Source organism: Elephas maximus, chromosome 7, assembly GCF_024166365.1.
Source record: "Elephas maximus indicus isolate mEleMax1 chromosome 7, mEleMax1 primary haplotype, whole genome shotgun sequence".
Classification (NCBI taxonomy): domain Eukaryota; kingdom Metazoa; phylum Chordata; class Mammalia; order Proboscidea; family Elephantidae; genus Elephas; species Elephas maximus.
The window spans coordinates 61,347,138-61,370,689 of NC_064825.1; the positions used below are offsets into that span (position 1 = coordinate 61,347,138).

General features: G+C 38.3%; 1 protein-coding gene across 1 annotated transcript; it reads left to right on the forward strand.

Moving 5' to 3' along the window:
• Window positions 1–197: 197 nt before the first annotated feature.
• On the forward strand, window positions 198–21,904 carry ZNF215 (zinc finger protein 215). The gene is made up of 7 exons (XM_049889628.1): window positions 198–342; window positions 7,267–7,854; window positions 8,620–8,705; window positions 10,186–10,318; window positions 10,619–10,714; window positions 11,692–11,701; window positions 20,780–21,904. Exons 2-7 carry the CDS (start codon window positions 7,419–7,421, stop codon window positions 21,591–21,593), a joined length of 1,575 nt encoding a protein of 524 aa, XP_049745585.1. The 5' UTR covers window positions 198–342; window positions 7,267–7,418; the 3' UTR covers window positions 21,594–21,904.
• Window positions 21,905–23,552: the final 1,648 nt, after the last annotated feature.

Here is a 23,552-nt window from a genome sequence, read left to right on the forward strand (position 1 = left end):
TTAGCACCAGAGTAAGGTACTTGTCTACAGAGTAGAAGGGGGCTGAGGAGAGAGGCGGGATTCGTCTCAAGAAGGACCGGGAAGTGCCCCGAGAAAGCTTTACAGACCCACACCGCTGGAGCTTCCGGGTACGGCTTCTGCAGCTGATGCGCGTGCGCGAAGGCGGTCCTCGGCGCGGCTTGGGATGGCGGCTTTTCTAAAATTCCTAGACGGCAGCGGCGTTTAAGGGCCGGTTTGGACTCAATTCTAGCGTGGCTGCCACGCCAGCTCCCAGCACCTTCCAGGACGGCGACTTCTGCGGCTCCTCTCGGAGCTGGCACCTGACTGTGATTGAGCTCGCAGGTATTACCCGGGGCAGTGGGCAGTGAGGACGGGGGTGCGTGGAACTGGGAATCATCCTTGTTCTCCTCGGCTTTTGCTATGTAAATATTCTCAGCCGAATTCCAACACCGCCCTCCTAGTCTTTGCCCGAGAATCTGAAGGAGGGCACGAGCCCATGGAGAGGAAGAAAGCGTTTGCTGCGGAAAGGAGAATGTGAGGTGTGGAAGGAAGTTAGAAGTGAGTGAGAGCAGAGAAAAGGAGGATTAGAAGTGGACAACAAGAAGGCTGGTTTCTAAATCTAGTTCTGTTAAACCAGTAATTTAACTTCACTGCTGTCCCCTTTTCCATTTTATAATGGGGGCAATCTCCAGACGCTTAACTTGGGAAATATATCTTGATCAACCGGTTTTGAAATGGCCGATACTAATGCTTCTTGGAAATACCAAGTGTGACACTGGATCAAACAACTAGAAAGTAAAATGGAAGTTAATTTCACCTTACTTTGCATTCCCAATTGTTGCTGGCCACCACCTAAAATATAAAAACCTCCATCTTTTTGTTTTCTTTCTGGTTTCAGGCATTTATTTGCAAACTGCCTCTCTTTATCTAAGCAAATCTGGCAAGGCTCTCCCACCTAAAGCTACTGCCCTAAAAAAAAAAACTAACTGCCCTACCTATGCCCAATTCGATTAAAAACAACCCCCTTCACAGAAAGTTGAATCGACTTCATGGCAGTGAGTCGGTTGGTCTCAGAAAGTTACAGTCAATCCCCACCCCCACCCACCCCCACCCCCCCCCTCCCGCCATCAGCACCCGTTCAAATTCTTTGAGCAATAGAAGCCTTCAAACCTTGTCTGTAACAGTAATCTAACCCAGCAGATTCTTGCCACCTATGTTCTTGATTCCTACCTTACAGTGGCACTGGCTGAGTCCCATCATCAACTTCAAGATGTCTAAAAACCAAGATAAACAGAAACCCTGGCCATAGAGGAAAAGGGGGATTTAATAGAAAACTATAACTAGAATCCTCTCAGAAATTTGAAATGATATTGCAACAAACAAACAAGCACATAGCAATGGGAAAAGAACCGTCAGTGAACAAGAAAGAGCTCTGAAATTTAAAATATGACTGGTGGAAATTAAAAAAGAAAATCTAGACAGTCAAGTGAAGGAAATCTCCTATAGCTAAAAGAGGGAAAAGACTAAAAATTTTCAAAGAATTACCTCTGTGGAGTAAATATGGACATAGAAGGATGGGTACTGTGGGAGACTGTTGACTTTCACCATAAAAGTTTTTATGTCCTGTTTGTTTTTTTTTTTTTCTTTTGCTCTATGCATATATCACTTTGATTTGAAAAAAAGAAATTATGTGGCTTTAATTTGTTTTTCATCATGAAATTTTGTTTTCCTTTTACCCCCATATTTGGGAGAGGTGTTTAGGTTTGCCCATCACATTGCTGGTTCAGTGAAGTATCCTAGCGCTCCTTACTGCTTCAGATGAAGATTTTAAGTCAGCTCATCCATTCTGAGTTTCCCTGCATTAATTTCTTAACTTATGCAACTCTTTTCATATTTACCTTTATCTCGCCCTATATTATCAAATGACTCCCTGATCTGTTTCATAAGGCTGTGAAGCATCCTTTTAAATTTAAGGACACCAGGCAAGTGTCTTCTAATTTTTTAATAAACTTTTTTTAAATTTTAGGACAGTTTTTGATTTACAGAAAAATTTTGAAGATACCACAGAGAACTCCTGTATACCCATATACACTCAGTTTCCCTTAGTATTAACCCTGGTGGCACAGTGCTTAAGAACTGGCTGCTAACCAAAAGGTCTGCAGTTCAAATCTACCAAGCTTTCCTTGGAAAATCTATGGGGCAGTTCTACTCTGTCCTGTAGGGTCACTATGAGTCAGAAGAGATAGGATGGCAACTTTTTTTTTTTTTTAATCGTATATTTTCTACAATTAATGAACCAATATTGATACATTATTAACTAAAGTCCATATTTTATTCATGTTTCTTTAATTTTTACCTAATGCCCTTTATCTGATCTAGTATCCAATCAGTATACCACATTGCATTTAGTTGTCATATGTCCTTAGACTCCTCTTGGCTGTGACAGTTTTTCAGACTTTCTTTGTCTTTGATGATCTTGACAGTTTTTATGAGTCCTGGTCAGGTATTTTATGGAAAAAACCCTCAACTGGGAATTATATGATGTTTTTTTCATAATTAGACTGGGGTTATGGTTGTTGGGAAGAAGGTCACAGAGATCAAGTGCCATTTTGATCACATCATATTAAGGGTACAGACTTTGAACATACAATGATAACCTTGACCACCTGGCTGTGAGGTAGTGTTTGTCTACCGTGAATTCACTCTTTTCCCCCTTGTCTGTATTATACTCTTTGGAAAAAAGTCACTGTCTGGACCCCACACTTAAGGAGTGGAGAGTTACACATCACCTCCTTGTAGGCAGAGTAGCTACATAAATTATCTGGAATTCTAGACTGGAGATTTGTCTCTTCCCTGTTCATTTATTTATTCAATCATTTATATCAGTATGGACTCATGAGTATTTATTTTATTTTTTGAGTTATAATCCAGAACTGCTTTATTTATTCTGTTGCTTAAATTGTTTCATCTATGGCCATTTAGAACTCTTTCAGTTAGCTCCTGTGTCCCTTTGACATACTCCACTAAATATGGAGTTTTTTGTTTGTTTTTGGTGTTTTGTTGTTGTTAATAGTTTTCTGGGTTTTCTAGTTTGTTGTGCTTTTTTTCACTTGTCTCTTTTTTTAGCTCTTCCTTACTTTTCTGGCATTAAAAGATATTCCAGGCTTGTCTTATATATTTCCTGCACCAGTCCTAGAATCAGCCATATCTCCAAGAAGCCTTGTTTCTTTTATTGGATAGTGGTATTAAAAAGCAAGATCTGGGTTCTAAGTGTGCTTGTTGCTACTGAGGTGTCCTTGCTTCTAGGCCATCTTAGTTGATAGAGCAAGGGAATATATATGTGTGTGCTAACCCTTGTATATATATTTAAAAAAAGAAAAAAACTCACTGCCATTGAGTACATTCCAACTCATAGCAGCCCCATAGGGTTTTCTAAGGCTGTAAATCTCTACGGAAGCAGACTGCCACATCTTTCTTCTGCAGAAACACTGGTGGTTTCTAACTGCTGACTTTTTGGTTAACAGTCAATCACTTTAACCTCTTTGCCACCAGGGCTCATATGTATATACATATGTGTATATATATGTGTATATATATGTGTATATATGTATATATATATATTTCTTTGTGTATATATTATATCTGTATTAAGATAAACATGAGTTTATACTGATATCTCCAACTTTATTACCACATGGATCATTGTAGTGTCCTCCCCTTGCTTATCTGTAAAACTCCTACTCAAACACTGAGAAACCTGGCTTCCATCATCTGCCATCCATTTACTTAACTGGTCGATTTCAGTAAACATGTATAGTGGCGTCAGAACTGTTCAACCCATACCACCACGGGAAACAACTTTTATCAACTACAGTGCAGTGCTTATATACGGTTTCTTTTGCCTTTAGTCTTATAGGCTGCACTCACTTCCACAGTTCCATATTTTTAAAAAAAGATACATTTTAAAATGTTCACTTGCTGTGACTCTTGAGCATTGTGTCTTTTTTCTTCTACTGTGCTGTTTTTTCATAGTTCTCCATATATGCTCTTCCCACCCTGTCTACTAATCTTTGAATGATCTGCGCAGGTGGGCATTGTCAATACACAGGGTCAGGAAATACTTTTGTGCCCAAACTTTTGGCCAAATTGTAAGATCTGCTAACACACCGGTACACATGTGCTCAGTGCTTAGTATGTGCCAAGAAGTGAGATGAGTGTTTTTAATCCGTTTAATTCTATCATATGGATTATGTTATCCCCATTTTACAGTTGAGGAGACTCAAGTTTGGGTTAAATTATTTACCCAAGGACATACATATAGTAACTAGTAGAGTGGGATTTAAACTCCTATCTGTATTATTCCAAAGTCTGTACTCTCGGCCTCTATATATTGCCTAAAGCAGGGTTTCTCAACCTAGACAGTATTGACACAGGCCCAAGAATTTTTTCTTGGGGATCTATCCTGTTTATTGGAGCCCTGGTGGCACAATAGTTAAGAGCTCGACTGCTAACCAAAAGGTTGGCAGTTCAAATCCACCAGCCGCTCCTTGGAAACAGTATGGGGCAGTTCTACTCTGTTCTATAAGGTCAGTATGAGTTGGAATTGACTGGATGGCAAAGGGTTTTGTTTTTTTAATTTTATCCTGTTTATTGTAGGATACTTAGTAGCATCCCTGGCTTCCACCCACTGGCTGCCATTAGCAACTCTCAGTTATGACAACCAAAAATATCTCCAGACGTTGCCAAATGTCCCCTGGGGACAAAACCACCAAGAACCACTGGCTTGGAGGGGTTTATGCCATCTGTTTGTATTATTGCAGAAGGTTTTCCTTTTTATTTATTTCTTTATTTTTAAATTAATAGGATCCTAATCTGACTTTTAAGGAGCCCTGGTGGTGCAATACTTAAGTGTTTGACTGCTAACCAAAAAGTCCGAGGCTGGAACCCACGCAGTGGCTCCAGGGGAGAAAAAACCTCCCAACCTGCTCACATAAAGATCACAGCCTAGGAAACTCTTTGGGGAAGTTCTATTTTGTCATATAGGGTTGCTATGAGTCAGAATTGACTTGACAGCACATAACAACAGCAGGGATTTTCAGGGATCTGACTAAGCTATAAAATCAGATGTGGTTTACAGTTTCCTAACTACTGTAGCACAGGAAATACTGTATTGCTTCAGCATAAGTTGATCCCAGCATTGTTCCTAATTCCTACTCCTGTTTTCATTAATCTTTAAGTAAATGCCATAGCTGTCCTTTTACTGCCTACCATACTGGTGACTGCTAAAGTTTGTACCTCACGTAGACAAATTTGTTAACTAATGGGGATGCTATGTATGTTTTGTGTGTTTAAGTAGAACTCTTGCTAAGACCAACTCATTTTTTAGCAGAGTTATGCTAACTGCTACCTGTTTACCTGTCAAGGTAGTCCTTGTATTTTTGAGTTAGGTGTAGAGAATGGAAACTGACTTAAAATGTTTACCTTATTTGATGCTCTGTTTCTTTGGTCTGGTTCTGAAAGTGGAGCTTCTATATTTGGGGGCTTAAAGTATCGTAATGTAGTGGTTACAAGGAAGCTGTTTAAGCCAGGTATGTGTTCAAATCCCTACTCTGCCACTTAAAAACTTTGTGACATTGGGTAAAGTTACCTAGCCTCTCTGAGCTTCACCTACATCATCTATAAAATGTAAATATTAATACTTACCTCATTAAAGTTATAAAAAAAGACTATGATAATATTTGTGAAGCACTTAGCACAGTGACTATCTGCGGTTAAAAGATTAAAACTTTTTTTTTTCCCATTTTACATGATGATTTGACTTTTCCTCAATTCTAGTTCTATTCTCTTGGAAATTTTGAAAGGGTAAAATGTCAGCTATGTCACTAGGCAACAATGCTTATAATAAAAATGACCACTGCATGGTAAATTGCATCCAGACTGGGGAAACTATAAATTGGATGACCAAAAGAAACCAAACCCACTGCCATCGAGTCGATTCCAATTCATAGCGACCCTGTAGGACAGAGTAGAACTGCCCCATAGAGTTTCCAAGGAGTGCCTGGCGGATCTGAACTGCCAACCTCTTGGTTAACAGCTGTAGCTCTTAACCACTACGCCACCAGGGTTTCCATAAATTGGATCAAAACAACAAAATGGATAAAATAAAAATAGGAAGCCATTATTTGGACTTGCTTATAGTTGGGCAAGCCATTTGAAGGAACCCTGAAAGCTGTGCTTATGGACTTGTTACAAAAGATATTAGTTCCTGCAGGAAGGCTTTTTAGTCAGGGTAAACCCCCACAACCACCCATGTGGGCCTGATCTCCTTGCACCTGAGCTATACTCTGTGAGTACTTCCACTGGGGGAAAAAATGCCCCTGGTGGCAAGCTGTTCTGTTCCATAACCTTCTTAGTAAACTGGTTCCAGATGTGACTTACAGTAGTCTTGTGAGTCTAAACTTTCAATTGAGTCTTAGAATACCTTGTGGACATTGCAGACTGGCCAGTAGTAAATTCTTAGCAAATAAAAACTCTTAATTATTGTAGTCTAGGAATGCACTTTTTAGCAATGAAGTAGTTCACAGAAATTCATTCTAATATTTTTTTTATAATTGTCTCTTACCTTAATTTGTAATGCTATTGCCAGTTTTACTCGTTTCATATTACTTTATCGGTATTTTAATGAGAGGCTTGGAAGAGGTTTTTCAGGTATATCTTGGAGCCCTGGTGGAGCAGTGGTTAAGTGTTCAGCTGCTAACCAAAAGGTCAGCAGTTCGAATCCACCAGCCACTCCTTGGAAACCCTATAGGGCAGTTCTACTCTGTTCTGTAGGGTCACTATGAGTCGCAATCGACTCAGTGGCAATGGCTTTGAGCTTGGCCCAAAGCCTTAATAACCTGAATATCCTGCCTGATAATTTATTTTGCTTAACTTTAAAGAAGGGATTGTTAACCTAGTACCAAAAAAAAAAAAAAACTAATTGCCATTAAATTATGAGGCTTTTTAAAAAGCACAGGTGTATTTTTATCACTGAGGGAGATGTCTATTTGAGTATTTTCCTCTTTCTCCGTCTTTCTCTTTGGCGGGAGGTTGAGGGAAACAAAATGTATTTTCCAGTTCTAAAAAAGGAAAACAAGAGTGGAAGGAGAGTCCACAATACTTATTTTTTCTTAGGTAATTTAAGAATATTATTTGTACTATTTTATCTCTCAGCCCAACACTAATGCATGTTCTTTATCTATGGGTCGTATTTGTATCTTTTTACAGTCTCTCAGGTACCTGAATATTGACTTTGTATCTGAAGCTTCTGGAACTTTTCTGCTTACTGAGATATAACTTGGGTGAAACCACACTGCATATAGTATATAGCACACAGGTGCCAAGCCCAAGCTTGAGAATTATTGGAATCCTCTGGAAAGATGAATTTGAACTACAGTGGGATTCTGTCTGGGATGATGCAGCCTCTGAAAGAGCTGATGGCCATCTCAAAGCCTCAAAACCTAGCTCTGTGTGAACAAAGTGAGGTCCTGAGAGCAGATGTGTCTTGGCAGAAGGAAACCATGCAAATAATGGAGATGTATGACTCTGAGGCCTCTCGCCAAAAGTTCAGACAGTTCCAGTATCTCGAAGCGGCTGGGCCTTATGAATCCCTAAGCCAACTCTGGAAGCTCTGCATTCAGTGGCTGAGACCAGAGATTCATACAAAGAATCAGATATTAGAGTTATTGGTGCTGGAACAGTTCCTCACAATTCTCCCTGAAGAGGTCAGGACTTGGGTGAAATTACAACATCCAAAGAGCAGCGAAGAGGTGGTGACCCACTTAGAGGATGTGATTGAAATGCTTAAAGATGAAGGTAAGAATATAGAAAATTGGGGTTAGAATAGTTGGCTCTTCCACGTGAAGTTATCTTTTTCCAATGTTGGAGAGTGTCAAGAGCCAGATTATGAAGGACTTTGTATTATCATATTAAGAAGAATGGACTTTATTCTACAGGCAACACAAATAGATCTCACAGGAGGAAAAAATGATCTGGTTTGCCTTTAAAAATATGTTGGCATCGGTAAAGAGCAGGAGTCAGCAAACCATGGTCCATGTTACAAATTTTTTTGTAAATAAAGTTTTATTGGAACATAGCCATCCATTCATTTACGTTTTATCTATGGATGCTTTCACACTATAGCCAAAGTTGAGTAGTTGTAACAGAGACTGTGGGGCCCACAAACTCTAAAGAATTTATTGTCTGGCCCTTTAAAGAAAAGTTTATTGACCTCTGGTGTAGAGGGTGGATCTGAGGGTTCTGGAACTAGGAAAACCTGTTAGAAGACTGTTGTAATAGATCAGGTGATAGATAATGAGGGAGCATTAGGAAAACAGAAGAGTTGGAATCTTCAGGAACTATTGACTAGATATGAGGTATGAGTGGAATGAGATTTGATGTAAACTCTCACATGTTCTGCCTGCATGAATGGAGAGTAAGTAGCAGATTTTGTGGGGAAAATAATACAATAATTATATGGCATGTTCTTATTAATAACTATGTTAAAGCCATCACTTTAATCATTAAAAGTTGCTTTAGGGCAAAATTATCTTCCTAATATTTTATCTTCATTTTCCTCAGACCTACCCTGTAAGGATTCTATCCTCCAGAAGGAGAGCATCAAGGAGGAGGAAACAGAAGCTGACTCAATGACAGGCAAATCCCAGGTGAATTAGGATTCCACTCTTTACTGAAAATGTGTGGTCTTCTCTAATGTGACCTGCTTTTATGTTTTTGGTCCTTGAACTTTTGCTAAACATTGTTCCATCTGAGGACATGAGACTCTTATTCTCCCTCAGGACATTGGTACATAAGATGATGCTACAGAATTATAGATTGGTAATACACTCTTTGGAAAATATTTTCTCTTAACCTTGTATAGTCCCTGTGCATCTGATCCCTCAAGAATATAGAAAGTAATTGAAGCTATAGGAATAGAGCCCACCCAGTGAATGTTTAGAATTAAAAGTGAAGGGGACCAAAGGCAAAATCCTAAGCAATGTCATTTAATGGGCAAGAATAGAAGAAACCGCAAGGATACTGAAAAGAAAAGACCAAAGAGGTAGAGGAAAACCAGAAAAATACAATGTCACTGAGAGCAAAGGATAGGAAGATTCAAGGAGAAACGCTTTAAAGGGTCAGGAAAATACAGCTTGGGTAGTGTCTATTCATTTATCATCATGGAAATGTTAATAAGCATACCATGAGGCTAGAAGTCTGCTTGCAGTAGGTTGAGGAGAGAGAAGATGAGGAAATAGACAAACTTAACGTGGACAACTTACAAAGACTGACTCTGAAGGAGAGAAAGGGAAGAGATTTGTGTATCTCAGTGTGATGGAAGGAGCCAATAAAGACAAGGTTGTGGATGCAGGAGAGGGAAGTGGAACAAGTGATAGTATGAGAGCCCTTATGAAACAAGAGGCAATTTATTCAATAACAAGTATTTATGCAGTGCCTAATATGTTAGACACTTTTCAAAGGGCTGGAAATATCATGGTAGACAAGATAAAATCCCTGCCTTTGTGAAGACTACATTCTAGTAGAGGTACATAGATAAGCACAAGCAAATAAAATAATTTCAGATAGGAATAAATTACTACAAAGAATTAAGGATAATGTGGTAGAGGCTGATTAGGAAGGAGGCTACTTTGGATGATCAGAGAAGGCCTCTCTGACAAGGAGACATTGGGCTGCGAAACACTAATGAAAAGGTGCTAACAGGCTGCATTCTCAATTAGAGAAAATGCCCTAACTCTTCTCCTAGAAGAGCCTGTATCTTCGTTACAAAGTTTGCTCAAATCTGCCTTAAATTCTTCCTATTCCAAACTCCTTTAATGAAAGTTCTTTGTACTCTAGTGTAATCTTTTGTTTCACAATTATTTCAACTATCTCGTTCTCCTCAACCAAAGTTTAAGCTAATTTAGACAAAGGACTACACTTGGCTTTTCCTTTTGCAGCTCTCAGAGTATAATAGCACCAAGTCGACTGGTTCCTATTACAATATAAATTTCATCACATAGAACCCTAAACATTGTCCTAACAATTTCTGATGTATTCTGGCCATCTACCCTGTTCTTCCCAAATTCACTCTCCCTCCTGTAATATTTTTGGGAGTAATCTTTGATTAAAAAGGAATGTAATGTTTAGGAACCAGTGACATTCAAAGATGTGGTTGTGGAATTCACCGAGGAAGAGTGGGGACAACTGGACCCTGCTGTAAAGAACCTGTACAGGGATGTGATGCTGGAGAACTACAGGAACCTGAATTCATTGCGTAAAGGTGGCTTCTGTGTATTTACCTAATCTACTCATTAGTAGTCTCTTCACCTATTATTAACAACTATAGCACTGCTGAAGTGGTTAAGTGCATTTGGGTTTGGGTCAAGTTTCCTAATTTCCTTTGGGCACAATAGCAAATTTTCCTGCTGTATCTGGTTAAAAGTTATTTCTGATATAGAGCCAGAAACCTACAGGTCCATGAGATTCTCCTGGCCTTATCTTTCAAAAGCTCTTAGACCAGTGGGTTGGGATGGGATTCTTTCCCCATGTTATCACATTTTATTTTTTTTATCCATAACAGAGCGTCTACTTTCCAAACCAGTTGAGATTTCCAAGTTGAAGAATAAGGAAAAACCACAGATAATGGAGGGAGAAATCCCAGGAAGGACTGTTTTTGGTAAGAACAAGGCAAATATGAGGCATCATAAGAAATTTTTCTTTACTGAACATGCAGACAATGTGTAACCCAGCCAGTTAATGATGACCTTGGAGTTGTTAGTTGGAGAGGTGGCAACAAAACCACCTAACCTTTGAAGAAAAAAAAGTCGTCATTGCTGTTTGTTCATAGGTTCTTTTTCATATGTGGACAAACAAAATAGCGTCATGGGTTAGAAGCACACACATATAAAGCTGTGTGACCTGGGACAACCTTTCTTCTAGTGTTCTCATCTGTAACATGGAGTTACTCGCTGGTTTATTGTGAGAATTAAATGAGTTGATATGTGTGACACATTTAAAGTAGTGTCTGGCACACGGTAAGTGCTGTATAAACAAACATTAGCCAACCTAACATTGAATGATATTCTTCCTTTTAAAGGAAACAAAAACTCTGCTTTATACTGGAATGACTTCTAGCAATCTTACAATTTTTTGTTCTTTTACTATGTTGTTGTTGTTAGGTGCCGTCAGGTCAGATTGACTCTTAGCGACCCTATGTACAACAGAACAAAACACTGCCTGGTCCAGTGCCATCCCCACAATCATTGTTAGGCTTAAGCCCATTGTTGCAGCCACTATGTCAGTCTATCTCGTTCAGCATATTCCTCTTTTTCACTAACCCTCTACCAAGTGTCATGTCCTACTCCAGGGACTGATCCCTCCTGATAACATGTCCAAAGTATGTGAGACAAAGTCTCACCATCCTTGCTTCTAAGGAACATTCTAGTTGTACTTCTTGCAAGACAGATTTGTTGGTTCTTTGGCAGTCCATCGTATAGTCAATATTTTTCGCCAACGCCACAATTCAAAGGTGTGAATTCCTCTTCGGCCTTCCTTATTCATTGTCCCACTTTTACATGCAAAGAGGCGATTAAAAACAACATGGCTTGGGTCGGGGTCGCCTTAGTCTTCAAGGTGACATCTTTGCTTTTCAAGACTTAAAAAGGTGTTTTGCAGCAGATTTGCCCAATGCAATGTGTCTTTTGATTTCTTGAAAGCTGCTTCCATGGGTGTTGCTTGTGGATCCAGGTAAAATGAAATCCTTGACAACCTCAATCTTTTCTCCATTTATCATGATGTTGCTTATTGGTCCAGTTGTGAGGATTTTTGTTTTCTTTATGTTGAAGTGAAATTCATACTGAAGGCTGTGGTCTTCGATATTCATCAGTAAGTGGTTCAAGTCCTCTTCACTTTCAGCAAGCAAAGTTATGTCATTTGCATATCTCAGGTTGTTAGTCTTCTTCCAATCCTGATGCCCCATTCTTCTTCATATCGTCCAGCTTCTCTGATTATTTATTTGCCCAGCGTACAGATTGAATAAGTATGATGAAAGGATACAACCCTGAAGAGCACCTTTCCTGACTTTAAACCACGCAGTATGCCCTTGTCCTGTTCAAACAGTTGCCTCTTCATCTATGTAGGTTCCTGATGAACACAATTAAGTGATCTGGAATTTCCGTTTTTTGCTGTTACCATAATTTGTTATGATCCACACAGCTGAAAGCCTTTGCATAGTCAATAAAACACAGGTAAGCATCTTTCTGGTATTCAGCCAGGATCCATCTGACATCAGCAATGATATCCCTGGTTCTACGTCCTCTTCTGAAAGCGGCCTGAATTTCTGGCAGTTCCCTGTTGATTTACTGCTGCAGCCGTTTTTGAATGATCTTCAGCAAAATCTTACTTTACCCCTTTATTGTTATTAATATTTTGTGAGTATAAAATTATTGTGCATAATATGAATTTTAGTATGTACAGAAAAGCATAAAGAAGAATATAAGTAGAATATAAGTCAGCCATCACCTCACTACCCAGAGCTAGGCAGTAGTAACATTTTGGTTTGTTTCCTTAAGCCATTTTTTTGTTTGTGTTGGTAATGGAGCGGTTTGTGTTTTTTTTTTTTTTTCCTGTACAATTCGAATCATCAGGAACATGTGGTTTCACATTCTGTTCTTTTTACCTAATATAGTATCATGAGCAGTTACCTGTTTTACTAAATAGTCTGTGAAAATGTGGTTGCTAATTCCCGTATAACATTCCATCATACACTGCATGCGCTGTGATGTACTTAACCATTCCCCTTCCTCATTGCTGGACATTTAGTTTGTTGCCAATTTTTCAGGCATGTGTAATTTCTTCCATAAAATACCTTACTAAAGAGGAACTTCGGGGTCAAAGGGTATATTTAACTTTCTTAATACATTATGCTAAATTGTCTACAGAAAGGTTATACCAGTTCATACTCTCACTTATAGTGAATGAGCGCCTCACTTCCCTCCAGCCTAGCAAACGCTGGGTATTGTTCACCTAAAATCTGTATTAATTCGACAGGCAAATTATTCTATCCTAAGGTGTACTCTCCCTTACATCATCCGTTGAGTTCCATTTCTCACAATTTTCTCTCCCTTTTATTTTCACCATTTTTGCCTCACCCTTCCATCAACTTTTTAACACTTTTAAGTCATTACTGATTTTAAAGGTTTTTTTCTCAAGCCCGCACCCTCTTCTAACTACCACTGTATTGCTAACCGCTTCTTTACAGATGAACTTTTAAGGAGTTTTTATACTTGGTTTTCTCATTTCTTTACCTCCTGTTCCTCAACCCATTCCAATTTAGCTCTTATGTCCAAACATTCATCGGAAACACTTCTTGCTAAGGTATTTTAATGACTCTACTGTAGCCAACTCCAGTGGATACTTTTTCATACCTTATCTCACTTGACTTCTTGACAGCAAGTGATGCTGTTAACTATTCCTCCAGTCTTAAACACTCTTAGCTTCTTGTGTGCTTGTGATTTTCTTTTTTCTTTTCTGGCTATTTCACTGGTGTATGTTGCAGACTTATCTTCCTCTAGCTATCCAATAAACACCAGAGCCCTCAACATTTGATCTTATTTTGTGTTCCCTTCTTACTCCGTATTTTCCTCTCTAGGTTACCTGATCCACAGCTACAGCTTCAGTTGCCACACATACATAGATGACGTACAAATAAATATCCTCAGTTTGGGCTTCTTCTCTGAGCTGAAGATTTGTATGCACCATGACATTTCTTTTAGATGTCTTGAGTTCCTTAAAAGTGAACTTGTGATTTTTCTTTTCCGGTCTTCTTCCATCGTTCCCCATCTGAGTAAATTGCACTGCTGTCCATCTAGTTATACAAGATGTAGTTTAAGTATTTTCCTTGATAGCCTTCTTCTCTTTTCTCTCTCTCTCTTTTTTCTCCCTCACCTCTCTAATCTTTCTACGTTTGTTTCTGTTTTAACCTCCTAAGTATCTCTTGAATGTGTCTACTTCTCTCCACCTACAGTAACACTACCCTAGTCCATGTACCATCATCTTTTACCTGAACTATTGCTGTAACCTCTTAATTTATCTTAATAGTAGATCTTGGCACACCTTTTTATCTGTCTTTTTTTCCCCCACCAGTATTTGAGGCACAATGCAATCAGAGAGATCAAACTTTGTGACCTACTTGCTTAAAACACTAGACTGATTTCAGTTTTGCTTATGTCACAATATACTAGTCCCTACCTACTTCTCCAGCTTCATCTCACACCACGTCTTCCCTTCACCCTTTGCATTTGAGCCACAATGATCTATTTTCAGTCAGTCAGAATCAGATACCTCTTAAGCATCTACTGTATCCTAAACACTGTGATAGGTATTGGGGATACAGCAGAGAAAAAAGACAGTTCCATAAGGAACACATTCCAGGTGTCCCTTGAATGTGGCTTGATCCTTCCCACAAAAGTACCTCTTCGTATGCCATTTCTTTGTGTAGAATGTTCTTTCTCCTATTCTTTACCTAGTTAACTCCTAAACTTCCTTCAGAACTCAAATAGATGCACATTTCCTCAAGGAAGCTTTTCTTGTAGGCTGGTTTTTGTTTGTTTGTTTGTTTTCTGTTATGTACTCTCAGCACTGTATTCTTCCCCTTTCAGCTCTTGTCATGATTATATTTTACATGTATCTGTGTGAGTTTTTGTCTCCCCTACTAGGCTATATGTTTCTTGAGGGTAGTGACCACATCTCTTTTTTCCCCAGCATTATATCCCCAAATATAAAAAACTCATTGCTGTCAAGCCGATTCCAACTCATAGAGACCCTATAGGACAGGGTAGAACTGTCCCATAGGATTTCCAAGGAGCAGCTGGTGGATTCAAACTGCCGACCTCTTAGTTAGCAGCCAAGCACTTAACCAGGGCTCTGAAAATATAGGAACCAGGAAAAAAAAAAAAAGGGATAGATATTTGATTATGAGAAAGATAAAATGATTTCATTTGTTTAGGTTATTTGTGATTCGGTGAATGGTTATGTCCTTTTTTTATTAAAACTTCGCTGTTCTGAGTTGCTGTCAAGTCAATTCCAACTCATGATGACCACATGTATTTAGGGGTTTTAATTAATATATTAAGTTCTTATTGATAAAGTGGCAGATGAGATATTTCTAAATTCTGTTTTGTTTTTTCAGTTTTACTTATGGGTGTTCTGCCATAGATTTTTAAAATTTATGTCATCAGAAATCTTTCCCCATTGTTTATCTATTTATACATCAGAATTTTTCTATACCAAGTCCGAGAAACACATTCCCCAGTTTTCTTCTAATTTCATTATTTAAACATAATGCTTCATTCAATCTGGAATTTATTTTGGTGAATGTAATTTATTTTCCCAAGTAATTCCCAAATGGATTATGACAGATTAAAAAGTGGCCACAGATTTTTTATTATCCTCTCCATAAGATTTTAATCTATTTCCCTACCACTTGAATCTGGATTGGCTCTGTGACTGTTTAAGCAATAAAATGCCGCAGAAGTAGCACTGTATCAGTTCCAAGGCTAGCCTTTAATAGGACTGGCAGCTCCCACTTCTTTCTCTTGAAAGTCAGTATACATGTACAGAGTTCAACTACCCTGATATCACCATGCTTGTGAGAAGCCCAGCTTAGCCACATGGAATGAGAGATGCCAAGCGGAAGTGCATTAAGGTGTCAGTGAAACATTCTTGGATCTCCCAGCCAACAGCAACAGTCTAAGATCTTATCAGCTGAATGCAGACAAATGACCCTAGCCAACAGCAGCAGTTTAAGACAAAAAGTTTAAGACCTCTGATGCTGTGGAACAGAGACAAGCCAGCCCAGTATTCCCTGTTCTGAATTCCTGACATGTGGAACTGTGAGCAAAAGAAAATGGTTGTTGTTTTATGCTATTGAGTTTTGAGATGATTTCTTGTATAGCTTTAAATAACTGAAACAGACACTGGTACCTGGATATAGGATACTGCCATAATAAAAACCCCAAATATGTGATATTTGCTTTGGGACCAGGCCGAGGATGGAAGCTGGAAGGGATCCAAGGAGACAATTAGTGAAGTCTAGAAAGCAGAGAGGAAATTCTTCTTAGAAGCTGGAAAAAAGGTGACTCTAGATATGTAATGATGGAAAGTATGGTAACTATCATCTTAGTAACATAGGAAATAGAAGATGTACCTAATGAACTTATGGATTTAGCTAAGGAAACTTTCAGGGAGAATCCTGAAAGTGCCAACTTATTTCTTTTAACTGCATATGATCAGATAAGGACAGAAGGAGATTAGTAAAGAAATGTGTCCAGTTTTCAAGCAGAATCTAGAGGAAATATTTTAGAGCCAGGACTTGCTGAGTTTGAAAATAAAACTATTTCCCAACAGTAATCTCCCACGGTAAAAAGTACTGAAAGGAAGAAATGGTATCAGGGCAAAAGATCAAATCCAGTGTGCTGTCAGTAAAATGTGGCCTCAGAGGCAAGATCTCAAGAATGCAACTCTAAGACTATTCGTTAAAACTTTAGAAATATTTTAGGAGATCTTTATAGGTTCTATCAGCTGAGCATAATGACTTCTAAGAACCTTAAGTTGTGCCTCTTAGACCCTATCTGCTAGAGTCTAGAGGGGTAAGAATATTAAGTGCTGTATCCCAAAGAATCATGGTTCTGCCAAAGTAGAGAAGAACTGTCTTTAGATTTGCTGGAATGGCTTGTACTTAATGGAATAGATTGTAATCTGATAAACAGGAATCCTACATTATTTTTAAAGGAATAATAACATGAACTGAAAGAAACATAAAAAAAAAAACCAAACCCAGTGCCATCGAGTCGATTCCGACTCATAGCAACCCTATAGGACAGGGTAGAACTGCCCAATAGACTTCCCAAGTAGCGCCTGGTGGATTCGAACTGCTGACCTTTTGGTTAGCAGCCATAGCACTTAACCACTACGCCACCAGGGTTTCCGAAAGAAACAGACAATTTAAGACAAAAAGAAGCCTTTGAACAAGCAGGAAGCAGGCTGAGAAACCTCAGCTGTAAACAGGAGCCATTTTTTATGAAAAACTTAGGACATATCAGAGGACAGGAGTAAAAGCGACAGATAATCGGTACCCAGGGAGCATATCTGAACCCACTCAAGGAACTGATGATATGTACCCTACTGAATTTCAAAATTGCAATTGACCAATTACTGTTGTATGCCTTCCATTTTTCTCCTTCTAAAATGGGACTATCTATTGTAGTTTTCCTGTCTCTGCCTCACCAGTGTACGTTGGGCACATAGGAACAGACTACTTGATTCTCTAATTCATATGTCTTCAGAGAGGAGAACCATACCTGAGGAGCATCTTCCAAAGCTAGACCTAATTTAGATGATGAGAGCCTGAACTTTCAAGCTTGATTCCATAGGGGATAAGATCTCATGAGTCTTAGGAGAAGGTAAATGTGTTTTACAAGAGGGAAGAATATAAATAATGTGTGGCCAAAAGACAGACTGTGGTGGATCAAAAGTGGCTGCACATTTCTTCGACACTCTTTCTGTAGAGAAGTGTAGTTTTTTTTTTTTTTTTCTCCCCTTGAATCTGATCTTGTGTCTGTTTAACCAGCAGAATATGGAGGAAATGATACTATGCCACTTCTTGGTCTAACCTTTAAGAGATGGGCAGCTTTCAATTCTTCTCAGGATGTTCCCTCTGAGAACCCAGCCAGGATGCTGTGAGAAGCCCAAGTTATATGAAGAGGAGGTCACATGTAGAGACCAAGTATAGGTGCCCTGGTGCACAGACCAGCTGAGTTCCCAGTGACAGCCAGCATCAGCTTCTAGCCATGGGAGTGAGTCGTCTTGGACATTTCATCTCAGTTGAGCTGCCACCTCTAGCCAACATCATGTGGAGCAAAACTCTTCAGTCAATTCACAAAATTGTGAGATTTAGTAAAATTATTGCTGTTTTAAGTCACTAAGTTTTAAAGTAGTTCATTAAAGGCAATAGGTAATCAAATATAATAATTATTTCAGCAGCATTAATTGAATATCAGAATTCTTAATTGTTATTTCCCTAGGTGAATCTTTGTTGTTCTCCTCATGTTTGTACAACTCATTTTTTCTTGTAAATTCCTCACTTTATTTTTAAAATCACTTTCATGTATTTTGTTTTTTTCAAGTCACTTAGTTGTTCTAAGTGACTTTTGATCTCTTAGACATTTGCTGAAAACTACTGATACTTTGTATTAATATGTTGTAATTTATAATTATGATTTATAATATAGTTATATTTAAATATATTTTTATATCTGGCCTTCTTACAAAGTTCTAAATAGATAGTTTTGAGGCTGAGTCTCTTGAATTTTCTCATTAGAAAATTATCGTTTGCAAATAATAGCTTTTTCTTTTCTAATAATTTCTCCTTTCTGTTTTATGTATTTTCCTTTCATTATTTGAGTATTTCAGGTCAGTATTAAATAATTGTGGTAATAGGCATCCTTATCTTTTGATTTTGGTGGCAGTGATATTGTCACTAAATTGCCTCATATGCATGTGAATACTGGACAATGGATAAGGAAGACCGAAGAAGAATGGATGCCTCTAAATTATGGTGTTGGCAAAGAATATTGAATATACCATGGGCTGTTAGAAGAACAAACAAATCTGTCTTGGAAGAAGTACAGCCAGAATGCTCATGGGAAGTGAGGATGGCAAGACTTGTCTCACATGTTTTGGACATGTTATCAGGAGGGACCAAAGCCTGGAGGAGAACATCCTGCTTGGTAGAGTAGAGTAGAGGGTCAGTGAAAAAGAGGAAGGCCCTCAATGAGATAGGCTGACACACAGTGGCTGCAACCATGGGCTCAAGCATAACGATTTGTGAGGATGGACTTGGTAGTGTTTTGTTCTGTTGTACATAGGGTTGCTTTGAGTCGGACCCAACTCGATGGCACTAACAACAACAACAATATTGTTATAGCTTTACATATGATGTTAAGCCACAATTTGTTCTCCTTTTGCTCTCACTAAACAGATTTTAAATCATTGACTTAAGCCTCTCCACTAATTTAAAATTCACAGACTGTGCTTTATCTTACTAGTTATATAAGAATTTTTTTCCTGCCTCTAACCTGAAACAAGAATGAACTTTTTAAACCTTAGTTTATAACCCTAGTCCTGGGTCTCTGCCTACTTCTTTCCTGGAGACCAGCCCATGCCAAACCATCTCCACATTCCTTTGGCCTCTCTGACAAACTCCAGTGGCTTACCTGTGCTTATTGATTAAAATCTATAGGCTTTAACTATTTAATCAAAGCTTGCCAAAATTTGGCTTCATATTCTCTATACAAATTTACCTTCTACTGTCTCTAATGCACTTACGTCATTAGTTCTGAAATCTGGTTGTGCATCTGAATCGTTTAGTTGTCTTTAAAGTATGTGCATGTGTGTTCTCCTATGTACTCCGGAAGGTTCTGATTTAGTAGTGTAGCTTCCAGCTTGGGTATTGTACAGACAAATGATAGTTTCTGCTAGAAATTAGACCAAACCAGGCTTAATTGGTATATTCTTTACAAAGTTGGAGGTATCATGAGGCGAAATTTATTTGAGCTACTTTGAGGCGAAATTTATTTTAATAAAATAAAATAATAGTATTTAAGCACAAATTAGATATGAGAGATGAAGGACTGGTTGCTCAGTCTCTTCATGAACTCTAGTATAAATATTAGAAGAACAATCACTCATTAGACAAAACAGGGCATTGAAAGAAATTCCACATAGAAAGCTATAACCCCAGTCTCTCATTTACTGAGTTGGAGGAAAGTAAGATAGTCAAGTGGAGGTGTTCTGGAGACTGGTGAAAACAAAGAGCAGTAATATATATGAGAGCTCAAAGCTGAAGATGTTACTTGGCTACCAATAAAGAGCAGAAGGCAGAATCACTAATTGTATCTGCAGTTGTGTGGGAAAGAAAAAAGGGAAGTCAGTAAAATTTAATTTTAAAAATTGTTGGGGAGATACCAAGTAGAAGCTAATAAAAAAAAGAAAGAGAAGACAAGGTGAAAGAGAACCCAGTCTTAATCAGAACAGGTAAAGTTTTGAATCCTAGGAAATTAAGTAGAAAAATATAGCATAAATGTTAGAATTTTATGTGATTTTGAGACTAGAACAAGGATGTTCTCCCCGTGACCTTATTTTACAATTCTTTCTGCCTTCATTAAGTATGGGGAGTAATCGCAGCTGGGTGGAGGGTAGGGACACTATGATCACAAATTTTCTTTTAACTGGTTAAGGTATGATTCGTGGAAATATAGATATATTCCTAAAGATATGATTAAATTGGTATTTTAGGGGAGCTTATTTATTATTGGTGAACAACTTGGGTTAAAAGAGAAGGGAAGACTAGGTAGAACCTTCACAGACTAGTCTTGAACTAGTGATAGCTTGAAATGTGATGTGCCACCCCATCCCAGGTCATATGGTGATATTTTACCAAAGCCCTATGTCCTCTCTTTAGTATTTTTAAATAGCTCTTTTCATATTCTATGGTCTCCCAGCACCCTTTATAACATTTTTATCTCATTTAGTTCTTCTCTAAGTTGCCTCACGTTTTCATTCTGTATTGGTTTAACTCCCTTTCCAAATTAGCACTTTCTCTTTTTCTAGTTCATGGGATTTTTTATTTCTCTTTAGACAGGGAGACTATTTCAGAAAACCAAGATTTAGTTCAAAAGCAGAGGATTTCTGGAGAAGAATCATCCCATGAAGTGATTATGACAAGCAGATTCTCTTCCTTAGATGCCTGGAAAGATGATAATTGGTTATATAGAAACCAGAAAAATTGGAACATGTATTTGCCACAGGAAACTTTCATTCAGAAGACAATCCACACTGAGGAGAGAGACTTTAAATGTGCTGAGTATGAGAAAAGCTTTAATGTTAAGTCAGTTAACTCTATTTGTGATATACAGCAGGGAATGCCTTTGAGAAAGGGATTCCCAGAGTGTAACAAATTTAAAACCAATTTCAGATATAATTTAGACTCAGTAGGTAAGCAACATTCAGAATATAATGAATGTGGGAATACCTTGAAACAGAGTACGGATATTCTACACCAAGAAACTCATACCACCATGAATTCCTATGAATGTTATCAATGTGGGAAAGTCTTCAGCCGGAGTTCATCCCTTATTCGACATCAGGTCATTCACACAGGAGAAAAACCGTATAAATGCAGTGAATGTGGGAGATTATTCAACCGACGAACAAACCTTAATAGACATCAGAAGATTCATACTGGAGCAAAGATCTATGAAAGTAATGGATGTGGAAACAATTTCAGTAAGAATGAAGACAGTAACAAAAATCAAGTACTCCATTCTGGAAATAATCCCTATGAATGTGTTGACTGTGGAAAATCCTTCAACCGGAGCTCCTCCCTTATTCGACATCAAATGATTCATACAGGAGAGAAACCATTCAAATGTAAGGAATGTGAGAAGACCTTCTTCAGGAGGCCAAATCTTATGAAACACCAAAAACTTCATGCTTGAGAGAAGTACTGTAAAAGGAAAAAACACAAGATTGCCTCCAGTCAGAAGGCAGAACTCATTCAGCTTCCATAAATTCATGCTGGAGGAAATCCTATGAATATACAGAATGTATGAAAATGTTTGCCAGAGGGAATTCTTTAATTGATGTGATAATATTGGAGAGAGGCCTGTTATGGGACAGAAATCTGTTTAAGGAAGTTATTCCAGGCTCCCAAATGAAGACACAAGGATCTACAGTTAAAGCATATCACCATACAAGTTTTTGTTATTATTCTTATGTCCATTATCCTCACTTTTCCTTAATTGATACATGGGATCTATAATATGTATTCATCTGATCTACTGATGAAGTAGACATTAGGGAGAAGCCAAGCAATACCCTAAGAATTGATGTTTAATAAAACTGAAACTTTCCTTTATAAAAGAGTCACAAGAAAACGGGGTTCATGAGAACATAGAAGGACACTTCTAAGGAGTGAAATCTCTGAATTAATGGCAAAATCCACAGTGACAGCCATTTACTCCACCCCTGATTATATCCTGGGTTGTCCTAGTAGAAACTAGGTGGAAACTAGAATTGGGAAAGGGTTATCAACTGCAATGGAAGATAGATTTACTGTTTTTGTTCATCTATATATATTCTTTAAAAACTGCATTAAAAAGAAAAAACTCTTTTGGGATCTAGGCTGGAGAGACATACATAGCCTTAGGTATATCATTTATCCCAGACAGTGTAAGATCAATAAAGTGTCCTAATACTCTGTGCAATAGAACTGCTTCTTCTATAGGCTACCTTAGGATCTTAAAGGGATCTTGGGCCAAAAAACTTGCCTTAAGCTACCCAAAAAGACTCATACTGGAGACATTCCCATTGAATGAAGGTGGTGGCTTTCAGTCAGAGTTCATACCTTATTCAAAAGCAGAAGAGGTATATTGGAGTGAATCTCTAAGAGTTAATAAATGTGGAAAATTATTCTGTGTTCATTTATTCATCCTTTACATGACAAGCTGTGTTAGGACAAAACACTACACAAATAATTGATATGGAAATTCATATAAACATAAGGCAAATTTTAGTGGATTCTAACAAGGGAAAAGCACTCTGTAGGAAATTCTTGAGGTGTAGTTCAGTCATCATCGAATCACTTATACTGAAATGTTAAATATGATGGATTCTGACATTTTCATTTTAGGTATTCTGAGTCGATTATTTCACTTTTTTATTAGTTGTGATTTTTAGCTGTGTGGTAGAGGGGAGAAATATTAGAGAGGAGGGATGATAAAGAAAAAAACCTACAAAGCAGCTGAAGGATGTGGGCATGGCATGTTCAGGAAACAAGCTCACTGGGTGGAATGTGGCATTGGAGAAGAATAGAGCAGGAATACATAGGAATGAAGCTATAGGGAGATTTGAGAGCTAGATCATAAAAGATCTTGTATGTTTCCTTAGAACTTTGAAGTTTATCCTAAAAGGTAATGGCAAAAGGTAGAATTCTTGTTAATGCCACAATTGTTGTTGTTAGGTACTCTTGAGTCAGTTCCGACTCATAGTGACCCAATATACAACAGGATGAAACACTGCCCAGTCCTGTGCCATCCTCCTGATCCTTATGCTTGAGTCCTTGTTGCAGCCGCTGTGTCAGTCCATCTCGCCCAGGGTCTTCCTCCTTTTCACTGACCCTCTACTTTACCAAGCATGATGTCCTTCTCCAGGGACTGATCCTTCCTGATAACATGTCCAAAATATTTGAGACAAAGTCTCACAATCCTTGCTTCTAAGGAGCATTCTGGCTATACTTCCAAGGCAGATTTGTTGGTTCTTTAGGCAGTCCATGGTCTATTCAATATTCTTCACCAAGACCAAAATTCAAAGGTGTCAGTTCTTCACTTTTCCTTATTCATCGTCCAACTTTCTCATGCATATGAAGCGACTGAAAATGTGATAGCTTGGGTCAGGCA